Source organism: Marmota flaviventris, chromosome 6 (genome assembly GCF_047511675.1).
Source record: "Marmota flaviventris isolate mMarFla1 chromosome 6, mMarFla1.hap1, whole genome shotgun sequence".
NCBI classification, from domain to species: domain Eukaryota; kingdom Metazoa; phylum Chordata; class Mammalia; order Rodentia; family Sciuridae; genus Marmota; species Marmota flaviventris.
The window spans coordinates 44,726,302-44,754,203 of record NC_092503.1 but is presented as its reverse complement, the minus strand read 5'-3'; the positions used below and the strand labels follow the sequence as shown (position 1 = coordinate 44,754,203).

At 35.1% G+C, this 27,902-nt stretch overlaps 1 protein-coding gene across 2 annotated transcripts in view; it reads right to left on the bottom strand.

Moving 5' to 3' along the window:
• The window catches only part of Cep85l (centrosomal protein 85 like), a 161,176-nt gene that overhangs the window by 12,202 nt on the left and 121,072 nt on the right, over positions 1–27,902 (bottom strand). For both annotated transcript variants that reach the window (XM_071613072.1, XM_071613071.1), the window contains exons 7-10: positions 25,359–25,511; positions 23,513–23,667; positions 19,346–19,463; positions 18,783–18,833 (exon numbers count right to left, since the gene is read on the bottom strand). In XM_071613072.1, the coding sequence (XP_071469173.1) occupies positions 18,783–18,833; positions 19,346–19,463; positions 23,513–23,667; positions 25,359–25,511 (477 nt within the window). The remainder of the gene's footprint in view (positions 1–18,782; positions 18,834–19,345; positions 19,464–23,512; positions 23,668–25,358; positions 25,512–27,902) is intronic.

The window sequence follows — 27,902 nt, the reverse complement described above, 5'->3', positions numbered from 1 at the left end:
AATAATTTCAATTTTTTTCCCTTCCTAGTTTCTGAGAAGATTAAATCTTTACTTTAAAAATGACTCATTACTTATAGAGTGAATGGCTTCAAAAAAAAAGTAAACAAACAAACAAACAAAAAAACTTCATAAGGAAATGTTTAATCTGTGTAAAACACATCAAATTTACAATTGTTATTTAATGTTATATGACAAATAATTCTTATTTTTTTTGTTTATTGGCAATATGTTAGCACAGTCTCCCTTCTCTGTTTACTAACTATGTTACATGGTGTTGATCTCAATCCATAAATTTATTGGGGGACTTCAATAAATTAAACTCTTTCTTACTCCTTTATAAAATTACAAATCATCTAGACATGATACTATTATAAGAAAACCCTGAGTTGACCAAGGTTACATAGAGGACATTTTTAGAGTACTTAGATTATTTGAGCTGATTAATCCGAATTTTCATCTTACACTAATGAAAACCTTGCCATAAATTCTATAGTTACTAGTGAATTCTAGGTATTCTATCAGCTTTTTTCCTTTGGTTAGACCACAAAATCAACAAACACATGACCAGGGAAGAATATCTTTTTTTTCCTTCCAGGTCTGTATTTATTCTCAACTCAAAATACTCCAATATAATGACTACCCAAAACATAATTCATAGAATTTATATTAGAGTTTTTTCTGCATTATCTCTGTATGGAATAAGAGAGACAGCTATCACCAAGGACGAGAGAGGATAAATATAGACTTCTTAGTAATAGACATTCAAATTTAATAGAGAAGGATAAATATAGACTTCTTAGTAATAGACATTCAAATTTAATTTACTCTAAATAATGAAAATATATTTTAAAAACCAATAAAACCATGTAATAATACATTTTCTTCCAAGAAAAAAAAATGTTCTATATGTGACAAAAATGTAATTCACAGCATGCAGACATATGAGACTCTCTGTGTATATTTTTAGACACTAAAATTCCTTCATAATTCATTGATTCAATGACATATGGAGAATTATTTGTCCTGCAAAGATTTTCTGACCAGGTAAGATTTGGCTGTAATCCAGAATTCAAACTAAATTTTCTTAAACTTTGTGACTGCTTATTAGAATTATAGAAGAAAAGCATCATAGATAAACTACTCTAAAACTCACATCTTAACACTGAAAACTGAACTGAAGAGGGATGTTTTCATAATGTTATAATATAATTCTTTAAAAGCTCACGGTGTGTTATATTTCAACCAATTCAGAGTCACCTTGAATGCAACTAATAATTAGCTAGTGACTCATGTTTCTACGTAAGGCTAAATTTAAATCGATGATGGATGACACAGGCAGCCTTCTTCATCAGAAAAGCAGAAGTGTTTGGCAGTGGTGCTATTTGTCAAAAGAAGGAAAACTGGATTTGGTAAATAACATCAAGGTTAACATGTAAGATTGGGTGTACTTAAGGGTACTTATCAGGAAACCCCTTAACAGGGGAAAGAGCTCACAGATGAGCTTTTCCTAGAAGGTTCAAATTGTACCATTTCTAGGATAACACCAGGAATGAGTGTTGGAGCTGTCAGACAGCAACCTCTCACCACAAAAACATTAATTACCTCTTTATCCTAAATTGTATGAAAAAGTATATATTTTAGGATTTGAAGATAAAGGGAGAAAAAAAAACTATACTTATGGGCTCATCAGATTCAAATTAAGACAAAATAGAATAAAGTCTGATTATTAAACTACATCTCCAAAATGAAGTTCATGTAAAAACATAATAAATAATATTTCTTATTTTATTTATTTACTACTCATCACTGGGCTACATGCCTAGCACTTTTTTATTTTTGAGGTAGGGTCTTGCTAAATTGCCCAGGCTGGACTCCATCCTTCTTTCTCAGCCTCTTAAATAACTGGGATTACAGGCATGCCTCACCACACCTGGATCTTTGTAGGGGTTTGTTGTTGTTGTTGTTGATTTTTTGTAACCATTCTATCCTTTAACAACACAGGAGGTTTTGGTAAGTACTTTCTTTTGGGTATTTTAACATAAAATCATATAAGCTTTTGAGACGTGTTAGTTTTTATAAATGCAATGACATATTTTTTGACATATAAATCCATAATACCAAGTTTGTACATTTTATCTGTAAGATAAAAAAACTCTATAGAAGTTTCAGTTTTTATTCTATCAAGAATAAATAATGCATGTTATTTCACAAAAGAATTTTGCAAAGCAGTTTTTGAGGTCTCTTGAAGATTTAAAAAAATATAATTGCTCAAAATGGTGGCACAGTACACTTAAATAAAATAACCTATATTATTTACTGAAATAAATATTTGATTTTTGTGAAGTTCAAAATAACAATGTTTATAATTCACTAGACATATGGGGGCTTATTAAAATTAAAAATTTGAATTAAGTTCAAATGTCTATATCTCTTAAATTCCCATGTAAATAATATTTTTAAAAATTCTACTAAGTTACTAACCTACTGGTATATACTATGTTCATTTCTGAAGCTGAAGATACTTCTAAGTACATATACTGCTTTGATGTCAAATATTTTGGGAATGACCCATATACAAAAAGCTCAAATGAAGGAAAGCCAGATGTACCTTAGCTAGCAGATTTTATCTACTCTATACACACAACAAGAAATACTTAGGGAAAAAAAAAAAAAACATTAGTTCTACAACACACATATACACAAACATATGCACATGTTCAGATATGCTCAAATTTTACACAGTTACATTACGCAATTACTCATATAAACACAATTCTGTGAACAAAACAGTCAAAGCTCTTGGCCTTCACAAATATTTTATTAGGTAGAAAAAGACTAAAGGAAACAAAGTAAATATAACATAGTTTTGTGTGTTATAATTTGATTACTACTGTGGAGAACAAATAGAGTATTGTAAAATCTTAAGGAGGCCAGAGAATAAGGGCTTCTGGAAAAGGTGACACTTAAGCAAAGGTCTGAAGTAAATAAGAAACTAGGTTCTCCAGATATCTTGAAAGAGTGTTTTAGTCAGTGCAAAGGTTCTAGGGAAGATCTGTGTTTGCTAAACAGCAAACACAAGACAACCAGCATACTAAGAACAGTGGAGCTATAGTAGGGTCAGAGATGAAGGCAGCATGGAAAACAGAGTGGGTAGGGTCTCCTAAGTCCTAAGGAGGAAGAGTTCTGAGTAGACACATGATGTATTCTGATTTTTGTTCAATAGGATCACTCAGACAGATGAGAACAGACTGTGGGCAGAGAAGGATGGAAACAGGAAGAAATAACAGATGAGAAACAAAGATGGCTTAGAGCAGGATGGCAATGGAGGCGAATCTGGAAGCAACCAGATTCTAGATATACTGTGAAGGTGAAAGAATTTGCAGACAAATGTGAGATAAGAGAAGAGCTAAGAATAATTCTAAGATTTCTAGACTGAGCACAGAGAAGATAGATTAGCTATTAATGAGTAGTTTCCAAATTCAGCACAGTGGGTGAATTTTCTTGTGAGCAAAGGCTTTGCTTGCTTTGTTCATTAGTTATCCCCTAGAAAAGTGACCCGTGGTACAATCTCAGAAAAAATTATTGAATGAACTAAACTAATGAGTCAATGCAAAAGTAACCAGTCAATATCTAATTTGTTTTTTGTTTTAATAAAAAGGCTATTTCACTCATTTAACAAATATTTACTGGGCATCTTTTTCTGTGCAAGGCCCTATGCCAAATGCCAAACTGGGTAAAGACTGTTCATTATAAAGCTCCTAAAACAAATGTAACAGAAAATACGATGAGGCATTTTATTTGAGCTCAAGAAACTACTAATACCACCATCATAGTGCAGACTGCAATATATTAAAAATTACATTTCACTTTGGAGACAAAATTTCCCAATTATACTTCAGGGCAATTGAATTTAAGGCGTTTTCCACAGAAGATCCTGGTTTTCTGATGTGCAGCAGTTTAAAAATCATTATGGGAATGATTCATTTAAAATGATTTGTCATTAGAGCCTCCATAAAGAAGGAATCAGACAACACTTTTTTGGTGCATTTTTGCTTTTCTTTTGGAATTTTTCACTTTGAGGAAGCTAAGAGTAATGCCAAGAACATAAACATTTGAAGTCAAAAGGACATGAATTAGAATCTTAGTTGTAACCTCTTTCAGCTCTTCCATGTATTAAAAAATATGTTTTCTTACTTTGTAAGGTGACTGAAGTTTAGAGATAACAAATATTAACCAGAGAGCAGAGTTCCTGTAACATGTGATATCATTACTTCACCGCCACCTTAACAAACACTGTGCTTGGCACCAGAAGCTTTATTTCTCACTTTGGTCTAAGTATGGGCAAATATTAAATCCTTTTTCCTGCTGGGCACAGTGGCACATGCCTATAATCCCAGCAACCTGAGAGACTGAAGGAGGAGGATTACAAATTCAAGATCAGCCTCAGCAACTCAGCAGGCCCTAAGCAACTGAGCAAGACCCTGTCTCAAAATAAAAAGGAACTGGGGATATGACTCAGTGGTTAGGCACCCCTGGGTTCAATTTCAAGTACCCCCACACATCCCTCCCCCCACCAAAAAAAATCCCTTTTCTTCATTCTTGTGGGTAAATTTTCAAAATACTTGTAAAAACTAAAAAAAGCAAACAAGAATTATGCAAATGCCATTTTTTAGTTTCCTGTTTATAAGAATCTAAGATCGTCTACAGCTCTAATTCCTTTCTTCAGTTAGCTGTCATTTTGCATTCTGATATAACTCTGAAAACAATTGCCTGAGAGTTCTGCTTTCAGCACAATGGCATGAGAAACTCTGCAGACTTGCTCCTCAACAAAATGGGTGAATATTAGAAAACATTTAAAGTTTCTGGAAATGATCCTAAAAGCAGGCAGGCAAATATTTGAGAAAAATCAGGAAAGCAAGAGACTGATTTGCAAAACAAGACTCACCCTATCCCTCTTTCATAGCTTGAGACAGAACTTCCACCCCAGACTCTCGCTCAATAATACAGGGTTCCCTCTCTGCTCAGCTCCCAGGTGAACTATCTTTCCAGAAGAGAAAGGACATCAATGTTTATAATCCTGCCCCTTGTTACATATTTCAGGCATGAACAGCCAAAATGTGGGGGCTCCTTTCTTCCACTCAGATCATCATTTGGGATGGAGGCTTTATCTGGGGTGTGGCACCATTAAGAATAATGGGGTCCTGATTGTTCTTGCCCCAGATTGTGGGGTGGGGAATGGGGTTAGGAGTGTTACATGCTGGGCCAAGCAAGTTAAGGAGATAAGGGAGATGCTGTCCAGTAGACCTCCACTGACTATTCAGCTCCTAAGTAAGAGTGTCACTCAGAAGACGGCCATTGTCCCCACACCCACTGATCTGGCTTAAAGAGATTTTGCCTGAGGAGAAGCAGGCCATAGAACAGGGAGTTCCAAAGGAATCTATAATGAACTGACTTCAACTGCAATATACTTTATAGAGAAATTCAAGCCTAAGAGCACTCTCAAAAACACTGGAGGTTGTGGCAACAGGCATGTGGTAGACTACTTTTAGATTTATGGGTTCTTCAGACTAGGTTACTTTCCCATAGAGAAAAAGATAGCTGGAAAATACTCCTGGGGTAAGAACAAATCTCAATTACTAACCTAAGTAACTAGTCCTCAAAGGAGCCAGAATGAATTAGTCTGTGAAGCAAGTGATGCCATAGTACATGGTATCAGCTGGAAATTAGGAGTTTACTAGCTAAATATGGGTCAGAAAAATAAACACATAAGACTCTGGATATATCTAGGTTCCAGAATAAGCAAATCTATGGAGATTTTTTTTCCTATGGAACATAAAAATGTTCTAGAATTCATTGTGGTCTTCACTGCACATATCTGTGAATATACTAATAATACTGAAGCATACACCATAAATATGAGAACAAAATATTATGTGAATTATATCATAAAATTGTTACATGAAAAATTAGCAATAAAAAGAAAAAATAATCTGCCTGAATTTCTTTTTTTTTTTTTTTAATTTTTTATTGTTGGCTGTTCAAAACATTACATAGTTCTTGATATATCATATTTCACAATTTGATTCAAGTGGGTTATGAGCTCCCATTTTTACCCCATATACAGATTGCAGAATCACGTCAGTTACACATCCATTGATTTACATATTGCCATACTAGTGTCTGTTGTATTCTGCTGCCTTTCCTATCCTCTACTATCCCCCCTCCCCTCCCCTCCCCTCCCCTCTTCTCTCTCTGCCCCCTCTACTGACATTCGTTTGTCCCCCTTGTATTATTTTTCCCCTTCCCCTAACTTCCTCTTGTATGTACTTTTGAATAACTCTGAGGGTCTCCTTCCATTTCCATGCATTTTCCCTTCTCTCTCCCTTTCCCTCCCACCTCTCATCCCTGTTTAATGTTAATCTTCTTCTCATGCTCTTCGACCCTACTCTGTTCTTAGTTACTCTCCTTATATCAAAGAAGAAATTTGGCATTTGTTTTTTAGGGATTGGCTAGCTTCACTTAGCATAATCTGCTCTAATGCCATCCATTTCCCTGCAAATTCTATGATTTTGTCATTTTTTAATGCAGAGTAATACTAGATTGTGTATAAATGCCACATTTTTTTTATCCATTCATCCATTGAAGGGCATCTAGGTTGGTTCCACAGTCTAGCTATTGTGAATTGTGCTGCTATGAACATCGATGTCGCAGTGTCCCTGTAGCATGCTCTTTTTAGGTCTTTAGGGAATAGACCGAGAAGGGGAATAGCTGGGTCAAATGGTGGCTCCATTCCCAGCTTTCCAAGAAATCTCCATACTGCTTTCCAAATTGGCTGCACCAATTTGCAGTCCCACCAGCAATGTACAAGTGTACCCTTTTCCCCACATCCTCGCCAGCACTTGTTGTTGTTTGATTTCATAATGGCTGCCAATCTAACTGGAGTGAGATGGTATCTTAGGGTGGTTTTGATTTGCATTTCTGTGACTGCTAGAGATGGTGAGCATTTTTTCATGTACTTGTTGATTGATTGTATGTCCTCCTCTGAGAAGTGTCTGTTCAGGTCCTTGGCCCATTTGTTGATTGGGTTGTTTGTTCTCTTATTGTCTAATTTTTTGAGTTCTTTGTATACTCTGGATATTAGGGCTCTATCTGAAGTGTGAGGAGTAAAGATTTGTTCCCAGGATGTAGGCTCTCTATTTACCTCTCTTATTGTTTCTTTTGCTGAGAAAAAACTTTTTAGTTTGAGTAAGTCCCATTTGTTGATTCTAGTTATTAACTTTTGTGCTATGGGTGTCCTATTGAGGAATTTGGAGCCCGACCCCACAGTATGTAGATCGTAGCCAACTTTTTCTTCTACCAGACGGCGTGTCTCTGATTTGATATCAAGCTCCTTGATCCATTTTGAATTAACTTTTGTGCATGGCGAGAGAAAGGGATTCAGTTTCATTTTGTTGCATATGGATTTCCAGTTTTCCCAGCACCATTTGTTGAAGATGCTATCCTTCCTCCATTGCATGCTTTTAGCCCCTTTATCAAATATAAGATAGTTGTAGTTTTGTGGATTGGTTTCTGTGTCCTCTATTCTGTACCATTGGTCCACCCACCTGTTTTGGTACCAGTAACATGCTGTTTTTGTTACTATTGCTCTGTAGTATAGTTTGAAGTCTGGTATCGCTATACCGCCTGATTCACACTTCCTGCTTAGCATTGTTTTTGCTATTCTGGGTCTTTTATTTTTCCATATGAATTTCATGATTGCTTTCTCTATTTCTACAAGAAATGCCATTGGGATTTTGATTGGCATTGCATTAAACCTATAGAGAACTTTTGGTAATATCGCCATTTTGATGATGTTAGTTCTGCCTATCCATGAACAGGGTATATTTTTCCATCTTCTAAGATCTTCTTCTATTTCTCTCTTTAGGGTTCTGTAGATTTCATTGTATAAGTCTTTCACCTCTTTTGTTAGGTTGATTCCCAAGTATTTTATTTTTTTTGAAGATATTGTGAATGGAGTGGTTGTCCTCATTTCCATTTCAGAGGATTTGTCGCTGATATACAGGAATGCCTTTGATTTATGCGTGTTGATTTTATATCCTGCCACTTTGCTGAATTCATTTATTAGCTCTAATAGTTTCTTTGTAGACCCTTTGGGGTCTGCTAGGTATAGAATCATGTCATCTGCAAATAGTGATAATTTAAGTTCTTCTTTTCCTATTTTGATGCCTTTAATTTCTTTCGTCTGTCTAATTGCTCTGGCCAGTGTTTCGAGAACTATGTTGAACAGAAGTGGTGAGAGAGGGCATCCCTGTCTTGTTCCAGATTTTAGAGGGAATGCCTTCAATTTTTCTCCATTCAGAATGATGCTAGCCTGAGGCTTAGCATAGATTGCTTTTACAATATTGAGGTATGTTCCTGTTATCCCTAGTTTTTCTAGAGTTTTGAACATGAAGGAATGCTGTACTTTGTCGAATGCTTTTTCTACATCTATCGATATGATCATATGGTTCTGATCTTTAAGTCTATTGATGTGGTGAATAACATTTATTGATTTCCGTGTATTGAACCAGCCTTGCATCCCAGGGATGAATCCTACTTGATCATGGTGCACAATTTTTTTGATATGTTTTTTGTATCCAATTCGCCAGAATTTTATTGAGGATTTTTGCATCTAGATTCATTAGAGATATTGGTCTGTAGTTTTCTTTCTTTGAAGTGTCTTTGTCTGGTTTAGGTATCAGGGTGATGTTGGCCTCATAGAATGAATTTGGAAGTTCTCCCTCTTTTTCTATTTCCCGAAGTAGCTTGAAAAGTATTGGTATTAGTTCCTCTTTAAAGGTTTTGTAAAACTCTGCTGTATACCCATCCGGTCCTGGGCTTTTCTTAGTTGGTAGTCTTTTGATGGTTTCTTCTATTTCCTCAATTGATATTGGTCTGTTTAGGTTGTCTATATCCTCCTGACTCAATCTGGGCAGATCATATGACTTAAGAAATTTATCTATGCCTTCACTATCTTCTAATTTATTGGAGTATAAGGATTCAAAATAATTTTTGATTATCTTCTGTATTTCTGAAGTGTCTGTTGTGATATTGCCTCTTTCATCCCGTATGTTAGTGATTTGAGTTCTCTCTCTTCTTCTCTTCGCTAGCATGGCTAAGGGTCTGTCGATTTTGTTTATTTTTTCAAAGAACCAACTTTTAGTTTTGTCAATTTTTTCAATTGTTTCTTTTGTTTTGATTTCATTAATTTCAGCTCTGATTTTAATTATTTCTTGCCTTCTACTTCTTTTGCTGTTGTTTTGCTCTTCTTTTTCTAGGATTTTGAGATGAAGTATGAGATCATTTATTTGTTGGTTTTTTCTTTTTTTAAGGAATGAACTCCAAGCAATGAATTTTCCTCTTAGAACTGCTTTCAATGTGTCCCATAGATTCCGATATGTTGTGTCTGTGTTTTCATTAATCTCTAAGAATTTTTTAATTTCCTCCTTGATGTCTTCTATAACCCATTGATCATTCAGTAACCTATTGTTCATTCTCCAAGTGATGTATGCTTTTTCCTTCCTTCTTTTATCGTTGATTTTCAGTTCCATTCCATTATGATCAGATAGGATGCATGGTATTATCTCTACTCCTTTATATTGTCTAAGAGTTTCCCTGTGACATAATATATGATCTATTTTTGAGAAGGATCCATGTGCTGCTGAGAAAAAAGTGTAACTGCTTGATGTTGGGTGGTATATTCTATATATGTCAATTAAGTCTAGGTTATTAATTGTGTTATTGAGTTCTATAGTTTCCTTATTCAACTTTTGTTTGGAAGATCTGTCCAGTGGTGATAGAGGTGTGTTGAAGTCTCCCATGATTATTGTATGGTGGTCTATTAGACTCTTGAACTTGAGAAGAGTTTGTTTGATGAACATAGCTGCACCATTGTTTGGGGCATATATATTTATGATTGTTATGTCTTGTTGGTGTATGGTTCCCTTGAGCAGTATGTAGTGTCCCTCTTTATCCCTTTTGATTAACTTTGGCTTGAAATCTATTTTATTTGATATGAGTATGGACACTCCTGCTTGTTTCCGAAGTCCATATGAGTGATATGATTTTTCCCAACCTTTCACCTTCAGCCTATGTATGTCTTTTCCTATCAAATGCGTCTCCTGTAGGCAGCATATTGTTGGGTCTTGTTTTGTGATCCATTCTACTAGCCTGTGTCTCTTGATTGGTGAGTTTAAGCCATTAACATTTACGGTTATTATTGAGATATGGGTTGTTCTTCCAGCCATATTTGTTTATTTATGTTACTAAACATGGTTTGTTTTCCACTTTGATTATTTTCCCCCCTTTAGTGTCCTACCTCCCACTGTTGGTTTTCATTGTTATTTTCCATTTCCTCTTCCTGTAATGTTTTGCCAAGGATGTTTTGAAGAGATGGTTTTCTAGCTGCAAATTCTTTTAACTTTTGTTTATCGTGGAAGGTTTTAATTTCATCTTCCATCCTGAAGCTTAATTTCGCTGGATACACAATTCTTGGTTGGAACCCATTTTCTTTCAGTGTTTGAAATATGTTATTCCAGGATCTTCTAGCTTTCAGAGTCTGTGTTGAAAGATCAGCTGTTATCCTGATTGGCTTACCCCTAAATGTGATCTGCTTCCTTTCTCTTGTAGCTTTTAAAATTCTCTCCTTATTCTGTATGTTGGGCATCTTCATTATAATGTGTCTAGGTGTGGGTCTCTTATGATTTTGCACATTCGGCGTCCTGTAGGCTTCTAGGATTTGGGATTCTGTCTCATTCTTCAAGTCTGGGAAGTTTTCTCGTATTATTTCATTGAATAGATTGCTCATTCCTTTGGTTTGAAACTCTGTCCCTTCCTGTATCCCAATGACTCTTAAATTTGGTCTCTTGATGTTATCCCATATTTCTTGGATGTTCTGCTCATGGTTTCTTAACAGTCTTGCTGAGCTGTCTATGTTCTTTTCAAGTTGAAATACTTTATCTTCATTGTCTGATGTTCTGTCTTCTAAGTGTTCTACTCTGCTGGTAGTATTCTCAATTGAGTTTTTAAGTTGGCTTATTGCTTCCTGCATTTCTAGGATTTCTGTTTGTTTGTTTTTTATAACCTCTATTTCCCTGTATAGTTGATCTTTTGCTTCTTGGATTTGTTTATGTAATTCATTGTTGAAGTGATCTTTCATTGTCTGATTTTGCTGTCTGATGTCTTCCTTGAGACTCCAGATCATCTGAAGCATGTATATCCTGAATTCTTTATCTGACATTCCATCTACTGCAGCTATTACCTCTTCTAACGTTGAGTTGACCTGCAATGCTTGTGGTCCTTTCTTACCTTGTCTCTTCATACTGTTCGCGTTCCTTTCTACTTGGTGAAACTGTTGTGCTATTGAATTTTCCCCCTATATATTTATATTGGTCTTGTATAGTTGCAAAGTCTCCCTCGCAGGCGCGGGCGGCGGCTCTGCCCCTCCTCCAATTGGGGCAATGTGCCTACCACGCCGGCAGGCCGCTGGGCCTGCTCTGCTGGTCGGTAGCAGGTCCGCCGACCTTGCAGGCGCGGGCGGCGGCTCTGTCCCTCTGCGGGCCGCTAGGCTTGTTCTGTCGGTGGTCGCAGTTCTGCCTACTTTGCAGGCGCAGGCAGCGGCACTGCCCCTCTGCAGGCCTCTGGGGCTGTACTGCCAGTGGGTCGCAGGTCCGCCTACTTTGCAGGCGCGGGGGGGGGGGCGGCGGCTCTACCCTTCCTCAGGCCACTGGGCCTGTTCTGTCTCTCGGTTGCAGGTCTGACCTGTTCTGATGGTGGTCACAGTTCCGTCTACCTTGCAGGCGCGGGGGGGAGCGGGCGGCTCTGCCTCTCAGCAGGCCGCTGCTCCTCTTCTGCCGGTGGGTCGCAGGCCTGCCTACCTTGCAGGAGTGATTGGAAGCTCTGCCCCTCCGCGGGCCACTGGGCCTTTTCTGTCGGTGGTCACAGTTCCGCCTACCTGGCAGGCGCGGGGGGTGGGGGGCGGCTCTGCCCCTCAGCAGGCCGCTGGGCCTGCTCTGTGCGTGGTCACAGTTCCCTCTACTATGCCGGCGCAGGGGGAGGGGTTGGCTCAGCCTCTCAGCAGGCTGCTGCTCCTCTTCTGCCGGTGGGTCGCAGGCCCGCCTACCTTGCAGGAGTGATTGGAAGCTCTGTCCCGCCGCGGGCCACTGGGCCTTTTCTGTTGGTGGTCACCGTTCCCCTACCTGGCAGGCGCGGGGGGTGGGGGGCAGCTCTGCCCCTCAGCAGGCCGCTGGGCCTGCTCTGTGTTTGGTCACAGTTCCCTCCTGCCTGAATTTCTTTACATCTAGCTTCTGATCTATGTTCTGGTTTGTAAGTAAGATCTAGCAAAACAGCTTATATGTACTCAAAAACATACCCAGGTGTCTAAGAAACTAAACCTTATTCTTATTTAAGCCTGTCTTACCACGCAGTTCCCACTCCATGGTCCACCAAACACAACGAGGACTGTAAAACTTGAGAACTCTAGAAATAGGACCACTCCCTGGCTATGTTAAGGACTGCCTAGGGAACTTGGCAGTATAATGTATAATTCAAACTTCATCCCAGAGATAGTGATTCATTAAGGTTCACAACTGGGACCCAGAAAAATATATTTTAAAAAGCATCCCAAATAATTTGAACATCCATATAGATTTGACATACTACAAACAAGTCCAAGTACATTCTTTCACAATTCAAGTGAACTGAATCCCTCCCTGCTACTCCCCATTTCAAACAAATGATTTTTCAGAAGTTAAAGACATACACTCTTTACACATTTTTCTGACATAATTATGCAAAAACTACAGCATGTTCTTTATAAGAACAAGGAGTGGAGTAAGGACATTTTTTGGTTGGTTGTTTCAAAAAAATATTAATAATATAATGAGAATATTTTTAGTTTTTCATTCATCAAAAATCTATTTAACGTGTAAGTTTTGTAAAAATTAAACTTTAGGAAGAAAAAACTTCATCTTAGGACACATTACAATAGTATAATAACAAAATAAAGGAGATAAACTTTATACAATAAGACAACATTAAAGAAATTGATATTTATTTAGGTGAGAAATATTATGTTTTTTAAAAAACTATTTTTAGTTGCAGATTGACACAATACCTTTATTTTATTTATTTGTTTGATTGAACCCAGTGCCTTACACAAGCTAATCAAGTGCTCTACCACTGAGCTTCAACCCCAGCCCGAGATATTATATTTTATCCATAAGGCATTCCATTGGCTTATAATGCATTTTCCCAATATTTCCACCAAGAAAATCTAGTAGATGAAGGCTTACGAGACATGTGGTAAAAATTGTAACAGACTCCTCTGAGAATGTGGAAACTTCTTAATATAAATTGAACAGACTGTCAACAGTTTTGAAATTGTTGGCTACAATCATTCCTATTAAGAATAACAAGTCTTAATGACTTCTGAACTATCATTCTAGTCTTTTGTGGTATTATAATAATTCACTGATAGCTGTCAATTCAGAAAGACCATTTAAATGTATAAGTTCTTGTAATGAGGAAACACTTTAACATTAGAGAAAACAGATACACATTTCTGAAACATTTTGCTCTATAATCTCCTCTGCCAAAAGATTACAAATATACAAGACAGTGATAACAGCTAACAAGAAAAAGGCTTATAAAGGTGAAATGTGCTTTTGAGGAAAAAATAAGAAGGAAAGTAATGCCCAATGTAGAACTCAATCACATTCTGAATGTAACATTTATGGAAATGACAGTGAAGGTTCTATTGCAAAATATCTTTTTGTATTGTACATGGACAGAAGAAAAAAAAAAGACTTTAGGAGAAGAAGCCAGTTTAGCTATACTAGTTTTAAGAACATAAAGAAAGGCACCATTTCTAAAAGATCAGTGAGTAAATGAAGTATTCATGCCTGTTAACAATTATCTCAACGATGAAAAAATAGTACATAAATTTGTATTTTATAACACTCAATTCAATTTCAAATTTAGCATATACTTCTATATAAAAAAGTACTTTTTATATATTCAACAACAAATTTAGTATTACTGGTAGGAGACCAATTTTTCCCCAAATTACAAAGCTGTCAATCAAACTTGTCTGTAATCTATACCAGATAAGTATTCATTTGATCTGATATGAGGTAGTAAACTATAGCTATACTTTAAACACAGAATTTTCACTATGAAACAATGTCTCATTTTTTAATCTCCTACAAAATTGGACATAAAATGCACATAGCATGGGATTTTATTTTTCCCTTTTGAGATTAAATTTAAACTGCTGAGAACAACTTCCTAATACCCAAAGCAATGCAGTACTCCAAATCAGTAAAATGATCACTGAACAAATCAGATCTTAGTAGTTTACAGGGGCACAAAGAAGCAGTAAAAAGCAAAACTCAAATCTATGTAGCTGGGCAGTATGGCACATGATTATAATCCTAGCAACTCAGGAGGCTGATGCAAGAGGATCACAAGTTCAAGACCAGCCTGGGGCATTTAGCAAGATGAGACCCTGTCTTAAATAAATGAAAAGGCTGGGATGTAACTCAGTGGTAGAATGCCTCTCGGTTCAATCTCCAGTAAAACACGCACACGCACAAGCACACATACACGCATACTTGTACACAGGCAAAACAAGAACACCCGCTATCTTTGTTTACTAAACACTCTAAAATGAAACAATGTCCAACTACCGTTAGGAAGAAAGAGCATTCAAACTATAATAGCAGTGAAATTTTACAATGAATTTAATACTGTAGGGATAGCTAAATGCATAATTTATATTAAAAATAATATAAAAGCTCTCTGCTATTATTAATTACATAGTATTTTGTTAGATATAGGAATTTGAAGAAATTAAAAATCAGCAGTAAAGCACATGGGAAAGACATCATAATCTACACAGGTATAAGGTTCACCATCCTTTAAGTAGACAGATGAGGAAAACTGAGGCAGTTTTAACAATTAGCTACTAAAGGCAACTACTCTAGGAGATTACCAATTTGATACTATGCCTATTAATTATGCTCATTAACAACAGTGCAACACAATAAATCTTTTTCAAGTCAAAGTGCTCTTTTCAGAACTTCCAATGCCTGAGAAATAATTAGAGTTCATTTTTTTCAGGTTTTTACAAAGTACACATGTTTATAAAAGGTCATAAGTAAAAACACATAAACAAAAACCTAGTTTTTTCAACTATGAGGGGCCAAAAAAACCCCATGAATTTAAATAAATAAAATTAAGGAAAGAGATGTGAGTCATAATTGTCACCATCTATAATTTGTCATTTAAATCATATCTTGAAAAATATAGCTATATCACATAATCAATGTTATTGTCTGTGTCTATAAGAATTCTATCATCTAGCGAACATGATTTTCCTTGTACATATGAATAAATGACCAGTTAACTCCACATCATGTACAATGACAAAAATGGGGAGTTATACTCCACATATATATGATACATCAAAATATATTCTACTGTCATGTATAACTAAAAAGAAAAAATAAACAATTCAAAAGAAAGAAAACTATCATCTATAGGCCTACATGGTCAAAATGGATAAATGAACTGGTAAGGTAAAAATAGATAGATAGATAGATAGATAGGTAGGTAGATAGGTAGGTAAAGAGAAAAGAAAAAGCTATTTTTCTAAATAACAAGACAACAGAATTAATGAATATATTGTTTGGGCTCAAATATTTGGAAATAAATGTACTCATTAATTTGATTTCAATACTATAAGTAGTTTGAAGAAATAAAAGAATGATTGCTCAAACATTTTATAATCAAAGATTCAATGGCATAAAATTACATTCTGTTCTACATATTAATTGCAAATAATCATGACATACATGTTACCAAAGACAATATACGGGAGTAATTACATTAAAATACCTCCACAAATGAGATAAATAAACATTTGAATTAATACAAACATATACTGAACACTATAACATAAGGGGATAGTATGTGACCAACATAATCTTACCAGTCTTTTGATCCAAGTTTCCTGCCAAGGTTTATGTGTTGATTTTTCCTAATTTAGATAACTTTTATTAGATCTACTTCTTGGAAAATATTACCATATGACGTAGAAATTCATTTCTTTATGTACTATAAGAAGTCAGATAACTATGATTGAGAGAACCTAACAATCTTGTGATTCTAATGGCTTATGGAAAATTTGAAGCTACAGTTTTTTAAGACTATAAAATAAAGGTCATAACCTCTGTAAATTAGTCCATTGGGCTCATCATATACTTGTTGAACTGGACTGATGTTTAATTAAATTGATAATCATGTAGTACTATCAAAAAACAATCAAAGAAGACTATATGTATTTCTGACATGCAAATCATTTACCTTTTTTACTTTCATTTAAAGAGTTTTAGAATTATAAGCTGGGTACTGTGTCCCAGCGGCTCAGGAGGCTGAGACAGGAGGATCTCAAGTTCAAAACCAGCTTTAGCAAAAGCAAGATGCTGGGGCTGAGGATATAGCTCAGTTGATAGAATGCTTGCCTCACATGCACAAGGCCCTTGGTTCAATCCCCAGCACCACACACACACACATACACACACACACACAGCAAGGTGCTAAGCAGCTCAGTGAGACCCTGACTCTTAAATAAAATTCAAACTAGGGCAGGAGATGTGGGTCAGTGGTCAAGTGCCCCTGAGCTTAATCCCCGGTAGCTCCCCTCCCTTCCTGCCAAAAAAAAAAAAGAAGAAGAAAAAGAATAATAGAATTATAAGGTATAAAACTAAAAATTTACTCCATAAAATCTACCCAAAGACTTTTCATCACACTCAGATTAAAATATAAATATGACCCACGTGATCTGGTCCAGGTTACTTTTCAGCATTACCTCTTATCTCTCTGCCTCTATCCCTGCACTCCAGGCTCACAGCCTTCTTGCTGGTCTTGAAGCAAGCACACTAGGCAACATTGAGAACATTTGTTGCTCTCTTTGTCTAGCATGCTATCCCCCTGGATATATTCAAATATTTCCTCTTTTGGAAAAACTTCATGACCACATTATGAAATGCAGCACTTTCTATCACTGCCTTCTAGTCTACTTAATTTAAAAAAAAAAATACTTTTTTTTTTCCTTCTCAGTGCTAGGGCCTTATGCATGACAGGCCTACCACTAAGCCACATACCCAGGCAATTAAATAGCAAGTTTTTAACAGAAAAAGCTTTAATAGCCTGTGACATTCATTTTCCATTTTTCCAACTCATCCCACTAGAATTGTTTTGTTCACTGATGAATCACATATGACAAGAACTGTGCCTGGAAAATAGGTAGTAGCTCAGTAAATACATGGCAAATGAGTAAAAGAATGAAAATCCTTTTAGTCTCCAAATTTTAGGACCTGTGTATTATGTGTCAGGCATTCTGATAAGGTCAAAATCTCCAGATGAGCTACCACAGCCTCCATTCTCAAGAAATTTAGGTTAGGATTGCTGTATGTATACACATGGATGTATAACCAATGTGATCCTGCAATCTGTACACGTGGAAAAATGAGAATTCATACTCTATTTGAATCAAATGTATGATATGTCAAGATCATTGTACTGTCTTGAGCAACTAACAAAAAAAGGTAAAAATATGTAAATAAAGTGTTATAGTTTGATACTGTAGAAATAGTAATATATAAAATTATTAGGAAGGGGAGCAAAAGTTAAACAGAGAGTAGGCAGTGCTACCTAAGAGGAAGCAAAAATCTGTCAAGGTTTTATAAAATAATGCTCTGCAGAATCCTGAAAGTTGAGTAGATATTTGCCAGATGAGCATACCAAAAAGGACACACTCTTAGGAAACTATATAAGAACTAAGATTTACTGAGTCATCATATGTATGTGCATATGAATGGTATGAATACTGAGGGTAGGCAGTTAGAGAGGCAATATAAAGGATGATTTTGTGTTAATGCTTAGAATTTAGTGTTTTGACCACAGATAATAGAGATATTCCACAGATAAGAGTTACCAGATTATCTTTGTACTTGAGATGTATCACAATAAACAGCATCACAGGGCTGAGACAATAGTGATGGAGAGTGTAATCAGAAAATAAGGAAAGCCAATTAGAATAAGAGAGAATAATAAAAACATAAGGCAGTATTAATGGAATACCAGGGAGTAGACACAGAAATGCTTGCAGGATTAACAATATTTAAAGGATGGGGCAGAGAAAGGCAGTTCATTATAAAACTCTGAAGAAAATCTGATGGAGATAAAGAGCATAAGATAGACAGAATGGGGCTCTGTATGCCTTTTCAGGTAGAAATAATGTATGAAGATCAAATAATTGGACAAAAACAGTTCATGGTTGTAACTACTTGATTATGATGATCTAAATCAAATATGTTCAAAGTCGTGGAGATATACTACATCCAAATAAAAAGAGAGGAAGACGTGAGGAACAGAGAACAATTTTGGAAAAACTGATTTATTAAATAAAAATTTCTTTCTAAAAAACTAAAAGATTAATATTTAAGGTATGAATTTGGTGTCAACATACCTTATATACAATCAGAGATATGATAAATTGTGGTATAAAGGTGTATTAAGAATTGTAATGCAAAATAAAAATAATAAGAGAAAAAAGATTAATATTAAAAAAAATTTTACTTTACCTCAGGTACAATTATCTTTTCATACAAACACATGTATGTTTTAATACTTTTAGGTCAGCATGTAGCTAAATTAAAATAGTATAAAATATTCCTTACCTGAATTTCTAGAATCATTCTGTTAATTTCATCTTGTTGGTTGTCTATTATCTAAAACACAGGAAATAAATCAGTCTTAGTGAATAAACTCATTTTTTCCCACATCGCTTTTCAAAAGTACCAGTATTTCAAGATGAAACAAAGAAAGGCACAGGAAATTATAAATTTGTTTAAAAGGTGTCTTTATAAATTTTACAAAAGTTTTCATAATAAGTATCCTTTAAACAACAATATGACTTAGATCACACATATTTAAAAGTCTTCCTGTGGTTCTCAATAAAACTCTTCTCTACGCAACTTATAAAAATAACTTTGAGACAGACTTTGAACAGTTTAGTAAAGAAAAAGATAATCTTTGCTTTGTCATTTATTTCAATTAAATTTTTACACTTGCTTAAATGGTTATTTTCTTTCCAAATACAAACATTCAAACTCAAAATTTTATAAGCTATTTAAATATCAACAAAATCACAACTCACAAAAAATGGCTATAAATTATATATCTATATACCCACACTCACATCGTAGTGATTTCATGTTTACTATCAAAGGCATCTACTGACCTTACAAGCAGCCTCATTCTGTTCCCTCAGATTATCATTTTCATTCTGAAGCTGTTTTGCATCCAACATGGGAAGGCGGATTCCATCTTCAAGACATCTTTCTACTTTTTGTTGCAAACTGTGTGTTTTAGAAAAACATAATTAGATGACGAAAATCAGCTCTATTTGCTTATTTGGGCTGATGGCTTCAAATAAATGCTGTCCATCTTAGAGTCTATAACATTTTTAATCAAGCAACAATCAAGACGCACAGAAAGTATATGATTATCTATTTTATACAAATAAGAAAGGCCCATTAGCTAGAGGCTTATCACCTTCTCTAAAAGGAAAATTTGACACCAGAGTTGCTTAGTATGTGACATCCTTAGACCTCAGTAATGTTCTTCATTATCCAAATGTGAGCTCTCTAATCTAACACTCTGTTCATTCTTTCTTCCCTAAAAGCACAGCTTTTCAACTAAGATGACTGCAGCAGGGAGACTATGAATATGCATATACATCTTTTGCCCTTTTTTCTAAGTTGACCAAAAGTCTGCTTCTAAGGATAGTTTTGTTGCCTAAACGTACAGAGTTACATTCTCCTGCATTCATAAGAATAGCACTCTACTATGTTTGCAACTTGGCGAGTTTATCATGCTATCTATGGCAAAGAGTAAACAACATAAGGAAGCCCCTCTGGCACATTAAAAATAAAAGGTTAAAGGGGCAGCGTGGGAGATACTCTCCTTGAGAACAGAACAATAGTAATGTCTAGGTTAAAAGAAATCATATCATTAACAATAATGACCAAAATCGAAACAAAAACAACTATGTGAAAGCTAGAAATAACTCTAGTTTGTCATTCTCTAGTAGCAGAGTCCTAAAAGAGAAATTTCTTATGATTTAGGTTTTTATATTTTCATTATTTTTCTTTTTTTTCACGTATTATGGGTGTCTAAAGCTTTCTCTCTTCCAAAAGCAGGCAATGCCATATTTAGATTGCAAAGAACTGACAATCCTAGATGGTACAATAAGCACTTCAGACATGTTTTATAAATAGATAATGGCAAGAGACAGTTTTATGTATTAGCATGTAGTCTACTGCTTTGCAATACACTGTTACTTATAATAAAAATACTTTTTTTCAATCTATAAATGAAAAATAATTTCTATTTCAAAATAAGTTCTTTCACAATTCAATGCCAAGACACACAATTCAATGTCAAGACACTATCTTCCAGCTACTTGTAACATTTCAAGAGAGAAAATTCATTAAAAATATTGAAGTCTTTCAAATTAAAAAGTAAGCCAGGAATGCAGAAGGGAAAAAATGTACTGTGTTCTCATAAATAGCAAGTAAGTTTTTTCATGCATATTATATGTGCAGGAAATGTAGATGCTGATTTCAAAAAATAATAATTCTCTTGAAAAGCAGAGAAAACTATTACCACATATTTTAATTTTAATTTCTATTTTCTCAATTTATAAATTCCAAAAGTTCTTAAGAGTTAAAAAAGAAACTTAGAAATATTATATAAAATAGATAAAAATATGACATAATTCATGATCACATACATATCTGAAGTTCTTTTGAAATTTAAGGACTATTACATGGCTGAGAAAGCTAAGGTTCTGGACCCAAAATCAAGTGACACCAAAACTATACAAGTACTGAAGAATATTAACAAACTTTTTTTCTTTATATCTACTTGAAAGCAAGAGAAATCTTCTAGGATGATACTAGCACCGTATAAATTTAAAATCATATAAATATATAAAAGCACACAATGTGACAAGATAATATTCAATTATCTTCAGATGTTGTTAATTCTGCTCTTAAAATACACAGCTTAAAGTTTGTTATCATGGTGCTTTATAAGTTAGAACAGCTACATTGCTTTCATTTTACCATAAAGATGAAAGAAAAAGCTATATGGTTGAATACAAGCAAAGATTATGAAGGTGTATGTACATGTATGTGTGTGTGTGTATTTGTAGTTGGACACAATACCTTTATTTTATTATTTCTATGTGATGCTGAGGATCGAACCCAGCACCTTTCACATGCTAGGCAAATGCTCTACTGCTGAGCCACAATCCCAGCTCATGAAGGTGTTTTAGACTAAAGTTTAGGTATAAGATATGGGGTTATAAAAGAGGAAAATTAAAGTGCAAGAAAAAAAAAGCATCAAATAGGAGAAAAATAAAGGTAGAATCAAAAATATGATTTTTTTTTTTGAGCTGACATCAGGAAGACTGAAGACTGAATTATCTCAGCAATCAGAGACTTTTCTACTTTAAAACCAAGGAAAAAAACAGGCCAGCCTATACTCAAGACTTTGAAAGAAGTAGCAAAGCAATATTAACATGGAATCGATATGGAATCTGATAGATTTTTGATTTAAAAGCTGAAAACAGAGTTTGTACTTTAATGTTTTTCTTACATTTAGTTTTTTATTGCTTTTTAATATTATTCTTGAGGATGGTTTTATCTATTTATAGTTGATATTAAGTATTATGGTTTGGATGTGAGGTATCCCCCAAAAGCTTACATGTAAGACAATGCAAGAAGGTTCAGAGGAGAAAGGATTGTGTTGTGAATTAATCCCTAATGGGATTAACTGAGTGGTGACTGGAGGTGGGTGGGTATGGCTGGAGGTGGTTAAATGGGGACGTGGTTATTGGACATATATTTTATATCTGGAGAGTAGAGTTTCTTTCTCTGCTTTCTGATCATCTATGAACTACTTCCCTCTGCCACACTCTTCCTCCATGTTGTTTCTCCTTACCAGGAGCCCTGAGGAATGATGCCGGCCCATCTATGGTTTGAGACCTCTGAAAACCATAAGCCCTTAAATAAACCTTTCCTCCATTATAATTGTTCTGGTCAGATCTTTTAGTCACAGAGGTGATAAATCTGACTAAAACATTAAAGTTTAAGTTAAATAAGAAAGAGAATTATTCTTTAGGCATATAGTAGTTCTCTAGGTGTTCTAGGAATCCAATATTAATTTCCAAGCTTAACCACACATTCTGAATATGATAGTCACTCTATTTCAATATGATACAAATGATATTTATTGAGAGCCACAGCCGAAGGGGCCCCAGCAAACTTTCAGACTGCCAGCTGATGATTGGCTCACAGCGGCCCCAGCAACTTCTAGCTGATTGACTCCTCTGCGGTGATGCTCATTGGGCTGTTTCCCTGCCCTTTCAGACCACGGAGCTGCTCATTGGGGGACTTTTTTTGGCTCTGCCCACGCGACCCAGCCAATCGCCTCAAGAGCAGGAGGAGTGGGGGAGGTTGAGAGGCTTGTGGGAAGCCTGGTGGTGCCAGTTGGGCTCTGAGGGTTTTTCCTGAGGAGGTGTTTTGTTTGGCGTGTGTGGTTCTAAAAATAAAGTTCGTTTCTTTTGACAAGTGGCTCCTGAATTGTGCCCAGCCAGACTGCGGCAATATTCACTGTATTTCTAGCTGTATTAATTTAAAAGAGTCATATAAGGCAAGATATTTGAGTTGAATTGGAAGGTACATGTCAAAACTGCTATTTCTGTTACTTGCATTAAGGTGAAATAGGAGTCCATCACTTCCTTTTTGACATAGCCTATTAAAGAATGCAGTGTAAGTATTTTGCTGGCCCCCATTGTTTTGTTATTTAGAATTTTTACATAAGTTTTGACAAAGCCAACAAGGACTTTCATTAATATTCTCAGTCTTCAATTGTTTTTTGTTTTTGTTTGTTCATTATTTACTAATCTCATCTAAACCTTTGGCAAGATGTTGGTATATTGCTTCAAAATGTTAAATCACATCTGAAACAATCTGTTCCAGTGAAATTATACTTTATTATTTTATTTTTATTTTTTGGTACCAGGTATTGAATTCAGGGCACCAAGCTACGTCCCCAGCCCTATTTTATAGTTTACTTGGAGACAGGGTCTTACTGAGTTGCTTAGTGCCTCACAGTTGCTAAGACTGGCTTTGAACTCACAATTCTCCTGTCTCAGCCTCCCAAGTCACTGGAATTACAGGTATGTGCCACTGCGCCTGGCTGAAATTATATTTCTTAGCAGTCCATTTACAAGAAGAAGAATAAAGTAATAATTATAAATGAATATACTTTAAATGAAATGCTTGATGAACTATGAATAACTTAAAACAATGTAAAAAGATTTGGAAAGTTTTCTTACCTCTGAACGGAAGATACTAACTCCTTTTCTTTCTTTTTCTGGCAAATTAACTGGGCTTCTTTTTCTTGACATTGTTTTTTGATCTCTTCGAGCTTTTTTTCTGCATCTAGCAAAGTCTCTTGCAAATTCTTATTTTTTTCTTCTAGGACCTGAAGCTAAGGAGAATTTTTATAGCTCATAACACATGAAATATTAAATGTTTCTATTAGAAATTACTACTGGTTCTCAAGGATTAACACATTGCTAAAATTATGCTATCTACATTTCATTGAGAGTTCTTAACACTATCTCTCCTTTGAGTGGAAGAGAGTTATGAGAATGGGACTGTGGAGAAGAGAATGGGATTAGGCATTTCTAGAAGACAGGAGGATTTTTACTTAGAATTGTGGTAAGATAATATAACAAAATTTACCAGCTTAACCATTTCTAAGTGTATAGTTCAGTGTGTTAAATACATTCACACTGTTGTTCAACCAATCTCCAGAACTCACCTTGCATAATTTAAGCTCTATACCCAATAAACAACTCCCCCAATCCATACCTTACTCTATCCCCTGGAAATCAGCTATCTACTTTCTATGATTTGACTCTTCTTGGACCCCATATAAGTTAGAACAGGATTTATCTTTTTGTGAATGATTTATTTCATTCAGTAAAATATCTTCTAATTAATCCAGTTTGTAGTATATGCCAGAATTTCCTTCCTTTATAGGGATGAGTAATTTTTCACTCTATGTATACATGATTTATAAACAATCTTTTGCTTACCTGCTCATACACCCATGGACACTTGCATTGGTTCCATCTTTTGACTATTATGAATAACACTGTTATCTGTTCAAGACCCTTGATAGTAGCTATCCTAATGTTGTAAGATAGTGTCATCTCATGTTATTTAATTTATAGTGCTCTGTTTCTGCTCATGTAACTTCCTGTGGTTAAGTTACTTCCTGACCTTAATCTCTTTCAGTTTTACAACTTATAAATTAATACAAAATAAAGACTGCTCTATAGATATGAGAATATGCAGAATAATGGCACTCCATGGATTAGACCAATGATTCTCAACTGGGAGTGATGTTTACCTTCAGGGAACATTTGGAAATGTCGGTTAACATTTTTGGATTTGGAGAGAGGGGAGGGAACAGTGTTATTAGCGCTTAGTAGGTAGAGGCCAGAAGGTCAAATGCAAAAAGTGTACATCCATCCATGCACAGGACAGACCATTATAAGAAAATATTTTCTACCCCTAATTGTCAATAGTACCAAACTGAGGAACCCTGCTTAGGAAGACTTTGAGAAAAAAATTGAAGAGTAGATTTTATGGATTTATAAGTAAGATTTAGGCAGGCAGGCTTCGCCAGAATTGACAGGAAGACTTTGGATTGAGGTACTGTTAAAAAAGAAAAACAGAAATCAGGGGAGTGAACAGAAGTCAGATGAAGGTCTAAGGAATAATTTATGGAAAGGCTAAGAAGAATGAGGAAAACAAACATCTAGAAAGATACTCAAAAGAACGTTGTGAAGAGTCTTGAATCGCAGAGAATATTGGAGAAATTCAGAATTCGTGTACATGCATGAGTATCTATGGGGCGGGTTTATCAGACTGGTTTAGAAACAACCTTTTACAGTAGAACATTTAAGTGAGAGGGTTATCACACAGGTTAATGAGGAATGTAACCACATATTATTTAACAATGAGAGTTCTATTCATGCTTGGATGAACAAAGTTTCTGATTCAACTAAATCCTAAAACAGCAATTAAATAGTAATTTATAATTAGTGAAATTTCTAAAGAATAGTGCTTTCATGGAATTTAAAAGACGAGACCATTATTTCATATTACCTGTAGACTCTGACTTTGTACATCATCTAGAGTTGGAAGATCAGCCAGATACTTTTCCAAGGTCTCAATTCTTCTCTGCTTTTCTTTGTTTTGTTCAGATTCCTTCTGGCATTTCTTTTTCAGGCTATTGATATATCTATCTCTGGTTTTAAGCTAAAGAAAAAAAATTATGAATCTTCAGTGGTTTTGAGTCATTAACAAAACAAACATTACAGTCTTGGGCATCAATGAATTCATCCATAGTTCTAGGTTAGAGTGGAGACCACCACCACCCTCAATTAAGATTTACCTTATTTCATTATAAGATTCACACTTTTTTTTTCAAATTTTTATATCCCTGTAATTATGACTTTTGGGTTTTTTTTATTTGCTTTTACCAGGGTAGCATCCTATAAATTGCAGTCAGGTGGCAGTAAGAATGTAGTTTTTATTGCCTACATATATACAAATTTGGCCAAGATTGTTCACATCTTTGTCATTTCAATAGTGTAACAGTTGTCATTTCATAGTTTATGTTGAAACTATGTGTTGAGTCTAAAGGATGTTGGATATTTAAAATAACTTTGAAAACATCACAGTTCAACTTGGAATTTTAAAAAGTTACTGCATATCTAGAAAAGCACAAAAATAAAGTCACAGATGTATTTGTCTCTGGAGTAATAATTACAATTTATTTTTTGCAAAGCTATATCCAAATGCTTTATGTGAACTCCTGGAAGAAGACATATAAAGTAATCAAAGCTGTTTTGCTACTAACAAATCTTCAAAAGAATTGCCTATCATGTTCTAAGCAATGCAACCAGAGCGAGGAGACATTACCAAATACTTAGGAACAAATAAGACCCTAGTGTGAACAATTTCACATCTTAATCAAGACTATTCCTAATGCACTGTGTCATGATTAAATTTTTAGCACATTTTCTTTCTAAAAAGAAAACATAAAGGTGCCTTACACTGATGTCACTTTAGCACTGATAAATTGTGCTAATTAAATAAACATCTACTGTACAACACACATTGTACATTATTCCAGGAAATCCCAACTTGTACAAGCTAAACCTCAAATTTTTGTGTAATAACTTTTTATGTTACAACCTGAAATATGACAACTTCAAATTTCACATCTCATATTCATACTTTCATACTTCAGATCAATTAGGAATAAAATGTGTACAAAAACTATTGCCTCAAAGATAAATTCCTGGACTCACATTTACCAGTGTTCTATTTAATGCTTTTATAGAAACTTAGCAGGGTTCTGAAGCATTTTTACAGACGTCTCCAAGTTCGCCAGGGAAACTGAGTCGTACTATAATGGATTACACACTGAACTTTTGGTAAAGCTAACACTGATACCTGGCCTACCTTCTTTTTCATGTCTTACCTAATGCAATTTCCTGTGGTTAAGTTACTTCCTGACCTTAATCTCTTTCAGTTTTACAACTTACAAATTAACACAAAATAAACAAAGACTGCTCTATTGATATAAGAATATGCAGGTCTAATGTAAATTTTTGTTTTTATTGAAACAACTCCAATTGGAAAAATTAATCACAGATCATTTGGTCTACTGATTTCATCTGTGATATTATGGTCCATTTTTACTTTGGGTAAGGAGGGTCACTGATAACAGAAAACCCTTTCATTTACTGGGGCTTTCTTAGGATTAATGGTGAGAGTGCTGGTGATGTGACAGTCTAACCTGTGGTCAAAGAATAAATAAACCAAAACTAGATAAACTCACAAACTGCTGACAATATAATTCTTATTAAAAATATGAGGCCCAGAGATCTTTAGTGACTTAATGACAAAACACTGAGTAGTAGGATTCAAATCTAGATCATCTGACTGAAAACCCATGACTTTATAATTCTTCCATATGATTCATCAGCAGATATTCTCTTAAATTCAATTTGTACTTGAATTCCCTATCAACAAAATGTGCTTTTGCTAGAGGACCCAGTAAGTTCAGAAGTAAACATAACTAACAAGACTATTTTTACTATATGTTCTCTGATTTAATCTTAGTTGTTTAAATAACAATGCCTCAAAAAAGCACTTACTGAAATAGGTCATCCATGCTGTCTGCATGCAGATGCCCTAGTATTCTTCTTTTTCTTTTTAGTTAGCCAACTGTCTTCTCTGTTGTTTTATCAACCTTTTCTGCCTTTGTTCACAAATTTCTGCTAACATTCTCTGATGGGATATCATCTCTGTTATTTGTTAATCACATATGAGCACACATAATCACGGGATGTTGGTTTTTTTTCAGTCCTTCCAACTGATTAGAAGCTCTCCATTTTGTGTGGGTTGTTTTAACTGCCCAGTTTTGTACTGTTTCAGATTAACAAAGGTTATTAAAATCTGAACTCCAGGTAAATGAAGGATCATGAATAAGTCTTTTTTTTTTTTTTTTTCCTTTTGGTACCAGGTATTGAACTCAGGGTACTTCACCAATGAACCACTTCCCCAGCCCTTTATTTTTTGAGACAGGGTGCTGATAAGTCGCTTAAGGCCTCTTTAGGTTTCTGAGGCTGATTTTGA